Genomic DNA, 10,889 nt, shown 5'->3' on the forward strand with positions numbered 1-10,889 from the left:
ATTATAAAGTATGAAAATGAAATATGAAAATAGAATACAGAGTAGAAATAGGAAAACTGAAAAAACATATAGAAAATAGAAGACCTGCACCTCCGCAGTTTCAGTCTTCATATTCAGGTTGATGTTTGAGGTGATGTGCTTTAGCACACATACATATAACTATTTCCTAGTCGAACTGTCTATAAAGATTTTCGTTGTAATTTCGTTTCTTTTGTGACTTTTCTCTGTTTAAACTCTGCCCGCTTCCTTCAGTTTCTTTTATCTTGTTTCCCTTAGTTTTTGCCTTGTAGTTTCTCATTTTGAACATGTATTATTGCTTTACCATAAAAGATTTTCCCTGCCGTTGATTCATCATAGTCAGTATCTCCTTTTAACTCTCGCATTTTACTCAATTATTTTAAGGTCGTTGGCATTGTTTATTTACATATGGTGTGATAGCGCGCCAAATTTCAGTTCCGCACATTCAGATATTGAAAGATCTTGTTTTCATGGCTGTGCATTGTACAGGCCAAATAAGTGTGCCTTCTTGAATTTGTAAGTGGAATCATATAGTGGTAAGGTAGTTTAGTTCATGCACATTGGTTTTGAATTTGCTACACTTCAATTCCCATTTGGTAGTGTATGTGGCATTGACTGAGGAGGGGTAAAGTAAACGTGTGGATATCTATCAAGATGTTTGGAAGTCTCACAGCTGCAATTACCTATATCATCAGCTAGGTTTCGTTAATCCGAGTATTTTGAATTCCAGGTATACTTACCGAAAAAACAACAATGTAAAAAAAAAAAAAAAACAATAGGTAATTTTTTTTTATTTACCAAGGGGCTAGGTTAGGTTTGGTCAGGTCAGGTCTCACAACTACAATTCATACCCATACATATGATTGGCAAGTTCTTATCATTATGAGTATTTTGAGCCTTAGATATAAATACTTTAAATTAATATTAATGTCAGTAGCAATTTAAAAGAATAAATGAAGACTGGCAAGCATTTTTATATTTATGAATTTATTTCTCTTGTTTGCTTCCATTGTTTTTACATTCTTATTGGGGAATGAGACTCCAACTTGTCTTTCTCTGTACAAAAATCTAGAATATATGAAGTTCACTTTGAATTCAGTGTGCAGATTGTAACATTTTTGTGAGTAAAATATCTAGACTTTGCAAAAGCCTTTGATACCGTCCCCCACCAAAGAATACTTAATAGATTAGCTTCACACAGAATAAGTGGTAGCCTATTAAGTTGGACTAATAATTGTTTGAACAATCAAAAACCTAGTTGTTCTAAATGCCAAAACTTGTAGATGGAAAAAGGTTACAAGTAGACTTCCACAGGGTTCCGTTCTTGGGCACCTATTCATAGTATATGTAAATGATATAGAATACGGGCTGAATCCTATTGTCTCCAGATTTTACAAAGGTGGAGCATGCTGACAGGAGACCTTTTGGTCCATATCTAGGTCGGATGCGAAAAAAACTATAATAATGTATGCAACAAACAAAATACATAAATAAATGCATAGGTATAGTTGAATAGCAAACAAACAGGTAAACAGTAAATAATAATAAATTGACACATAACTAATAATAAATGAAAATCAAACAGACAAATGATAACAAAATAAAAACAAATAATATAAAATAAATTATAATCATTACAGCATTTTGCTTAGGTGTTTATCTAAATGAGTCTTAAAGCTTCGAACTGAACTATATTGCACTACCTGTGCAGGAAGTTTATTCCATTCATTAACTACATGGTTGGCAAAGTTGTTTCTACCTACTTCCAAATTGAATCTATTTCCGGATAGTTTGACACCATTGTTTCTTGTCTGATTCTCATTTAATGTGAAAATTTTGTCACTTTTGATGTTGTCAATTCCCTTTTGAATCTTAAAGACCTGTATCAAGTCACCTCTGAGTCTACGCTTTTTTAGGGAAAACAGATTCATATGTTTTAGTCAATTTTCGTATGATTTATTTTTGATATTTGGAATCATCTAGGAAGTGCTCAGATGAGAGGGAGGGTGGAGGGGTGGGGAGTGTATTTAGGGATGAAATGGGTGGGAGTGTTTTTATGCCTTTCCCTTTTTGGCTACCTCCCTTGGAAGGGGGAAAAAGCCTTGGTATATGATGAATGATTTGGAATCAGTTTTGTGGCTCGCCTTTGTACATTTTCCAGTCTGTCAATGTCTTTAATGAGATTTGGTGACCATACAGAAACAGCATATTCCAAATGTGGACGAACTAACGATTTATAGCTTGTTAATGAGTGATGGACTTTTGAAATCAAAAGATCGCGCAATCAGTCCTATAATCTTATTTGCTTTCTCAGAGGCTGAAATACACTGCTTGGATGATTTGAGGTCGTTACTGATAATTACGCCGAGATCTTTTTCACTATCCATTTTTGTTAACGAATTTCCAAATAACTTGTAATCGTACTTACTGTTATTTTTACCTATGTGCATTACCTTGCATTTACTCGTGTTAAATTTCATTAGACTTTGCAAAAGCTTTTGATACCGTCCCACACGAAAGACTACTTACTAAATTAGCTTTACACAGAATAAGTGGTAGCCCATTAAGTTGGACTAGTAATTGGTTGAATGGTCGAAAACAAAGAGTTGTTTTAAATGGAAAAACTTCTAGATGGAAAAATGTTACAAGTGGAGTTCCTCAGGGCTCCGTTCTTGGGCCACTTCTATTCATAGTATATATAAATGATATAGATCATGGACTAAAATCTACTGTTTCCAAATTTGCTGATGATACAAAACTGTGCGGAATGGCAAATGATCACTTAAACCAGGAAGATTTAGATAGATTACAGCAATGGTCTGAAAAGTGGCTTATGAAATTTAAGACAAGTAAATGCAAGGTAATGCACATAGGTAAAAACAACAGTAAGTATGATTACAAGTTATTTGGAAATTCGTTAACAAAAGTGGATAGTGAAAAAGATCTCGGCATAATTATCAGTAATGACCTCAAATCATCCAAGCAGTGTATTTCAGCCTCTGAAAAAGCAAATAAGATTCCAGGACTGATTGCGCGATCTTTTGATTTCAAAAGTCCATCACTCATTAACAAGCTATATAAATCATTAGTTCATCCACATTTGGAATATGCTGTTTCTGCATGGTCACCGAATCTCATTAAAGACATTGACAGACTGGAAAAAGTACAACAGTGAGCCACAAAACTGATTTCAAATATAAAAAATAAATCATACGAAAATCGACTAAAACATATGAATCTGTTTTCCCTAAAAAAGCATAGACTCAGAGGTGACTTGATACAGGTGTTTAAGATTCAAAAGGGAATTGACAACATCAAAAGTGAAAATTTTTTCACATTGAATGAGAATCAGACAAGAAACAATGGTGTCAAACTATCCGGTAATAGATTCAATTTGGAAGTAGGTAGAAACAACTTTGCCAACCATGTAGTTAATGAATGGAATAAACTTCCTGCACAGGCAGTGCAATGTAGTTCAGTTCGAAGCTTTAAGACTCATTTAGATAAACACCTAATCAAGATGCTGTAATGATTATAATTTATTTTATATTATTTGTTTTTATTTTGTTATCATTTGTCTGTTTGATTTTCAGTTATTATTAATTATGTGCCAATTTATTATTATTTACTGTTTACCTGTTTGTTTGCTATTCAACTATACCTATGCATTTATTTATGTATTTTGTTTGTTGCTTACATTATTATAGTTTTTTTATTATTATTATCATTATTCTATTATTATTATGATTTTTTTTCTTTTTTTTTCGCATCCGACCTAGATATGGACCAAAAGGTCTCCTGTCGGCATGCTCCGCCTTTGTAATCCTTTGTAAATTATCAGTAACAATCTCAAATCATCTAAGCAGTGTATTTCAATCTCTGAGAAAGCAAATAAGATTCTAGGACTGATTGTGGAATCTTTTGACTACTAAAGTTCATCTCTCATTAACAAACTGTATAAATCGTTAGTTTGTCCATATGTTGAATATGCTGTTTCTGTATGGTCACCAAATCTTATTAAAGACATTGGCAGATTGAGAAAAAATACAATGGTGAGCCACAAAACTGATTCTGAGTATAAAAGATAAATTGTATGAAAATGGACAAAAATATATAAATTGTATGAAAATTGACAAAAATATATGAATTTATTTTCCCTAAAAAAAGCATAGACTCAGGTGACTTGATACAGGCCTTCAAGATTCTAAAGGGAATTGGCAACATCAAAAGTGACAAAATTTTCCCACTGAATGAGAATCTGACAAGAAATAATGGTCTCAAAGTGTCAGTAATAGATTTAATTTGGAAGTGGATAGAAACAACTCCAAGCATATAGTTAATGAATGGAACAAACTTCCTGCAGAGGCAGTGCAATGTACTTCAGTTTGAAGCTTTAAGATTCGTTTAGATAATCGCCAAAGGAAAATGCTGTAATGTCTTCCATTTATTTTATTTGTGTATTTGTTATTATTTGTCTCTTTATTATTATTTGCTTGATTATCATTTATTATCATTAATCTGTCAATTTTTTATTATTTACTATTTACCTATTTGTTTATTAAAGTTTTCCTATTCATTATTATTTCTATTATTGTAATTTTTATCCATTTATGTATTTATGATTATTATAATTTCTTTGCATCCGACCTAGTTATGGACCAAAAGGTCTCCTGTAAAATTTTGATGAGCTTCCCAATTTGCACTTGTAAGAAACAGTAAGATAAAAACTGTTGTATAGAAATGGGAAGTCTGCCACATAGATTGAACTCATTTTGCCACTGAAGTGGTACGGGGCTAAAAGACTAAACATGATGAGATGTGCATGTCACCAGCCACCACTTGACTGCTGTTAGTATTGATCACTGATTTTCTGTTTGGTCATATCAGTATTATATATATACATACCCATGATATCATCTTCATAGATATAATGGAAATCTTGAAAATGGTAAACTGGTCATTTCATTAGTGGGTGCTCAGACCCATTAATATTGTTTCACTACAAAGTAAACAGGTACACAGTTGCCAGATCAACTCTGTGACACAAGGCACTATCCAACCAATGTACTGGATGCAAGTGCTGATGACAGTACATCCATCCATACTATTATTATGTTCTTGTATAGTGTTCTTATCTTAGAAGGAGTGACGTGGCAAATGCTCAAATGAGCCCAAAGCTTACAGAACATTCAAATTCATGTTGATTAAAGTTGATAGGCAGGGGCACCTTCTAAACTGAGATAAAACTAACATCAGATAAAGGTTGCACAAAGAGAACAAGATTTTTTTTCTTCTTTTTTGTCATTATCATAAAAGTGTCACAACTAGTAAGGGAGATGTCACAGGCATCCTGAAAGATGACGGGATTTGTATATATTATGCTTCTGTGATTAAATAACCTGTAGCATGAAAATGTTAAAGCACTAGTTCTTGCATTATACATTGTCTTCTCGCTACTTCCACATTCAAATGGATTTTGCCTTTGATAGCAGTTCTTACCTGAGTACTTCATTATTGCTGAGATTGTTTTAGTGGGTCTATCTTATATGTATGTTTTTTCTAGTAGACAAACAGGTATTTTAGGAAGTGTGACAAGAAAAAATATGGAAAGTACCTCTACAACTACTTAGATAAATTTTATTGATTACATTTTACTAAAAATGATATAACACAGGTACACCACCTACCAGTGTATCTTAAACAATGTAACTTGCATCACAAATTTGAGTGAGATGAACTGAATAAACTTTACTAGAGTAGGTCATGTTTAGATTGAGGTCTTGTGAGCCCAAACATGGAATGTTATGGAGTATGTTAGAATATTTCTGCTGCGGCCAGCTGGGCCATTCCTTCACTTCCAAATGTTGTGATGTGAGGAAAACAAATACAGCAAAATTCAAGTAATTCTGGTCGTGGTGAGGTGAGTATGACAAAAGAAACAATATAGATTTAGTATATCTAGACTTTGCAAAAGCTTTTGATACCGTCCCACACGAAAGACTACTTACTAAATTAGCTTTGCATGGAATAAGTGGTAGCCTATTAGGTTGGACTGGTAATTGGTTGAATGATCGAAAACAGAGAGTTGTTTTAAATGGAAAAACTTCTGGATGGAAAAGTGTTGCAAGTGGAGTTCCTCAGGGTTCCGTTCTTGCGCCACTTCTATTCATAGTATATATAAATGATATAGACCATGGACTAAAATCTACTGTTTCCAAATTTGCTGATGATACAAAACTGTGCGGAGTGGCAAATGATCACTCAAACCAATTAGATATTCAAGAAGATTTAGATAAATTACAGCAATGGTCTGAAAAGTGGCTAATGAAATTTAACACAAGTAAATGCAAGGTAATGCACATAGGTAAAAATAACAGTAAGTACGATTACAAGTTATTTGGAAATTCGTTAACAAAAGTGGATAGTGAAAAAGATCTCGGCGTAATTATCAGTAACGACCTCAAATCATCCAAGCAGTGTATTTCAGCCTCTGAGAAAGCAAATAAGATTCTAGGACTGATTGCGCGATCTTTTGACTTCAAAAGTCCATTACTCATTAACAAGCTATATAAATCGTTAATTCGTCCACATTTGGAATATGCTGCTTCCGTATGGTCATTGAATTTCATTCAAGACATTGACAGATTGGAAAGAGTACAACGGTGAGCCAAAAAACTGATTACAAATATCAAAAATAAATCATACGAAAATCGACTAAAACATAAGAATCTGTTTTCCCTAAAAAGGTGTAGACTCAGAGGTGACTTGATACAGGTCTTTAAAATTCTAAAGGGAATTGACAACATCAAAAGTGACCAAATTTTTACATTGAATGAGAATCAGACAAGAAACAATGGTCTCAAACTGTCCGGAAATAGATTCAATTTGGAAGTGGGTAGAAACAACTTTGCCAACCGTGTAGTTAATGAATGGAATAAACTTCCTGCACAGGTAGTGCAATGTAGTTCAGTTCAAAGCTTTAAGAATCATTTAGATAAATACCTAAGTAACATGCTGTAATGATCATAATTTATCTTATATTTTTTGTTTTGTTATCATTTGTCTGTCTGATTTTTATTTATCAGTTATATGTCAATTTATTATTATTTACTATTTACCTGTTTGTTTATTATGTAACTATACCTATGCATTTATTTATGTATTTTATTTGTTATTTACATTATCATAGTTTTTATTTATTATTTTATTATTAATAAGATTTTTTTTTCGCATCCGACCTAGATATGGATCAAAAGGTCTCCTGTCGGCATGCTCCGCCTTTGTAATCCTTTGTATGCTTGTAGGTAATGGATGATTTTCAGCATGTTTCTAATGAAAAAATAGATCACGATATGTCATAGCACCATATCTATTATTGTTTCTACCTGTGTTATGTTAGGTGATGGCATGTACCAAAGGTCTCTTTAGGTACAAGGACACTTTAGTGTGAAATGCTTTACATATGAAAAATCTATCATCTTATTAACAGTGTATTACACAATTTCAAAGAGTTAGATGTCTGTCTTTTAATTACATCTTTTTCCAGAATGATGGGATATCCATCACCATTGATGTGGAAGGAAGAGCTTTCTGTAGATTCCATGTGTCATACTATGAAAAAGTGTGACATCTGCAGCACAGCTATATCACAGATCATCATAAATATTACATGATAAACCTCTCCAGTGTGACCTGTGTGCTTCCACTTTGTAAGAAAAGGGTGATCTCAGATAGTACAAAAGTCACCTCAAAGGTCAAATGACCCACACAGGATCTGTGTGGTTCTGATTTCTCACAAAAGTGTTCTCTCTCACAACATAATTATGGGGAATGACACAGGAGAAAAGCCTTTCTGGTGTGACCTCTGTGGTTCTGCTTTCTCAAAAAAGGATAAACTCACAAGGCACATCAGCACCCACACAAGAGAGAAGTCTTTCCATTGTGACCTTTGTGATTCTGCTTTCTCAAAAAAAAGTTCTCTCACATGGCATATGAGGACCCACACGGGAGAGAAGCCTTTCCAGTGTGACCTGTGCAATTCTGCTTTTTCACAAAAAGGTTCTCTCACACGGCATATAAGGACCCACACAGGAGAGAAGCCTTTCAAGTGTGACCTGTGCAGTTCTGCTTTCTCAGTAAAGGATAGTCTCACACATCATATAAGGACCCACACTGGAGAGAAGCTTTTCCAATGTGACTTGTGTGATTCTAGTTTCTCATATAAGAACCATCTCAGAATGCATATGAGGACCCACACTGGAGAGAAGCCTTTCCAGTGTGACTTTTGCAATTCTGCTTTTTCACAAAGGGGTACTCTCACAGAGCATAAGAGGACCCACACTGGGGAGAAGCCTTTCCAGTGTGACCTGTGCAATGTAGCTTTCTCACAAAAGAGTGGTCTCATACAACATATGAGGACCCACACAGGAGAGAAGCCTTTCCAGTGTGACCTGTGCAAATCTACTTTCTCACAGAAGTGTAGTCTCACAAAGCATATGAGGATCCATACAGGAGAGAAGCCTTTCCAATGTGACCTGTGCAATGCAGCTTTCTCAGAAAAGGGTAATCTCACAAAGCATATGATGACCCATACAGGAGAGAAGCCTTTCCAGTGTGACCTGTGTGATTTTGCTTTCTCATGTAAAAATAGTCTCAGAAGGCATATGACGACCCACACTGGAGAGAAGCCTTTCCGGTGTGACCTGTGCAAATCTGCTTTTTCTGAAAAGAGTGGTCTCACAAAGCATATGATGACCCATACAGGAGAGAAGCCTTTCCAGTGTGACCTGTGTGATTTTGCTTTCTCATGTAAAAATAGTCTCAGCAGGCATATGAAAACCCACACTGGAGAGAAGCCTTTCCAGTGTGTCCTGTGCAAATCTGCTTTTTCTGAAAAGAGTACTCTCACAAAGCATATGATGACCCATACAGGAGAGAAGCCTTTCCAGTGTGACCTGTGTGATTTTGCTTTCTCATGTAAAACTAGTCTCAGCAGGCATATGAAAACCCACACTGGAGAGAAGCCTTTCCAGTGTGACCTGTGCAAATCTGCTTTTTCTGAAAAGAGTAGTCTCAAAAACCATATGAGGACCCACACTGGAGAGAAGCCTTTCCAGTGTGACCTGTGCAAATCTACTTTCTCACAGAAGTGTAGTCTCGCACAGCATATGAGGATCCATACAGGAGAGAAGCCTTTCCAATGTGACCTGTGCAATGCAGCTTTCTCAGAAAAGGGTACTCTCACAGACCATATGATGACCCATACAGGAGAGAAGCCTTTCCAGTGTGACCTGTGCAAGTCTGCTTTTTCTCAAAGAGGTAGTCTCACAAGGCATATGAGGACCCATACTGGAGAGAAGCCTTTCCAATGTGACCTGTGCAGTGCAGTTTTCTCACGAAAGGGTCATCTCACAAGGCATATGAGGACCCATACTGGAGAGAAGCCTTTCTAATGTGACCTGTGCAATGCAGTTTTCTCAAAAGAAGTGTCATTTCACACATCATAATTATGAGGGTCCACACTGGAGAGAAGCCTTTCCAATGTGACCTGTGTAAGTCTGCAGTTTTCTTACAAAATGATTAATTAAGGCTTCATGGTGGTTTTTAAATACTGGAGAAGTAATACTGGAGTCTTCAAATCTCACTTTGGACCCAAAGTAAACAAAGAAGCTTTGTAGTTAATGGTTAATCAAGTTCCTCAACATCACATTATTTCTGAGTTAAATACTTCCCTTACCTCTTTTGTAAATATTCATCAAGGTGTTATCCTCATCAAATAGAGATTGTGGTTGTTGAAGTGATTCAAAATATGTAAAATGTATTTGATATCCATACAGTTTTTTTTTTTTTTTTTATATAACTAGGTAAGAGGTTGATAGACCAGAAAGAGGGCCACTGCCTGATGGTCGTGTTTAAGTTTGGAAAGGAATGGTAATGCATTGTAACGAAAAGAAGGGGACGACACACCTTGTGTACTCATTGGGAGTAGCTAAGCTAGTTAGCCTATTTTCTTTTACTTCTTGTTTAGTTACAATGTACTTTTACCAAGCTATTAGGTTGGTAGAGTGATGAGAGGGACCATTGGATATTCTATTATTGGTCTCACCAAGGCTTTGCATAGGTGTATATTCATACTATTTTCTGAGCAATATAAATCACCTGCGATAACATATGCCAGATAAAAGTGTATAATCTTATTTTCTACATAGTATATCAAATAATCACTTTGCAATTAAATGATCTCTTTTGGAATATCTTTTATTATCCTAAAATGCATTTTTTTTTTCCATTCATGAATACATACAAATATTTTTATAACTATGTTAAGGAGAGACTATAGAATTAGTACTAAAAGGCATGAACAGAATATAGTTTTATCTTTCACAGACCTGTAACCAGTTTCCCCTAATTAAATTATTCAAAACTGGAACTGTTCTTGGGTTCCAATCCATCTCTTTACATCAAGTTATATATGTGTGTGTTTGTGGTCTGATACACCTATAGCCTCATTCATAGAGAAATTTCCTTTCAATTAAACACAAATAGAAACCTATTCAAAATTTGACTGAATTTTACAGAACACTTGAGATGGCGGTACACTAGGCATTTCTCATTAGCAATCTCTTGTGTACCTTCATACAGGATTCACTGTAGCTACCATTTTCTAACCATTAGGCGACAAAGAAAACGGATATGAATAATACTAATTAACCATATATTGTATTTGGGGAGAGATGGGGGAGATCGTGCGTCAACGATTAATGTGCCTCAAACATGTATGCCTAAAATGTAAAAAAGTAGCAAATGCGTAAGGTTAAGAGTTGTTAAACGGAACATGTGTGTCTTTTTACCGTCGTCAGAATGCGTTCAAA

General features: G+C 35.0%; 1 protein-coding gene across 1 annotated transcript; it reads left to right on the top strand.

Annotated features, from left to right (window-relative positions):
• Positions 1–402: 402 nt before the first annotated feature.
• LOC143031842 (uncharacterized) lies at positions 403–10,290 on the top strand. Its single transcript, XM_076196181.1, has 2 exons — positions 403–534; positions 7,565–10,290. Exon 2 carries the CDS (start codon positions 7,842–7,844, stop codon positions 9,468–9,470), a length of 1,629 nt encoding a protein of 542 aa, XP_076052296.1. The 5' UTR covers positions 403–534; positions 7,565–7,841; the 3' UTR covers positions 9,471–10,290.
• The last annotated feature ends 599 nt before the right edge of the window (positions 10,291–10,889 follow it).

The sequence above is a fragment of the Oratosquilla oratoria genome, chromosome 12 (genome assembly GCF_046742065.1).
Source record: "Oratosquilla oratoria isolate Oo_2021 chromosome 12, ASM4674206v1, whole genome shotgun sequence".
NCBI classification, from domain to species: domain Eukaryota; kingdom Metazoa; phylum Arthropoda; class Malacostraca; order Stomatopoda; family Squillidae; genus Oratosquilla; species Oratosquilla oratoria.

Bases quoted from the DNA above. Each gene is read 5' to 3' on its own strand.
- LOC143031842 (XM_076196181.1), top strand. From the start codon at position 7,842: ATGGGGAATGACACAGGAGAAAAGCCTTTCTGGTGTGACCTCTGTGGT.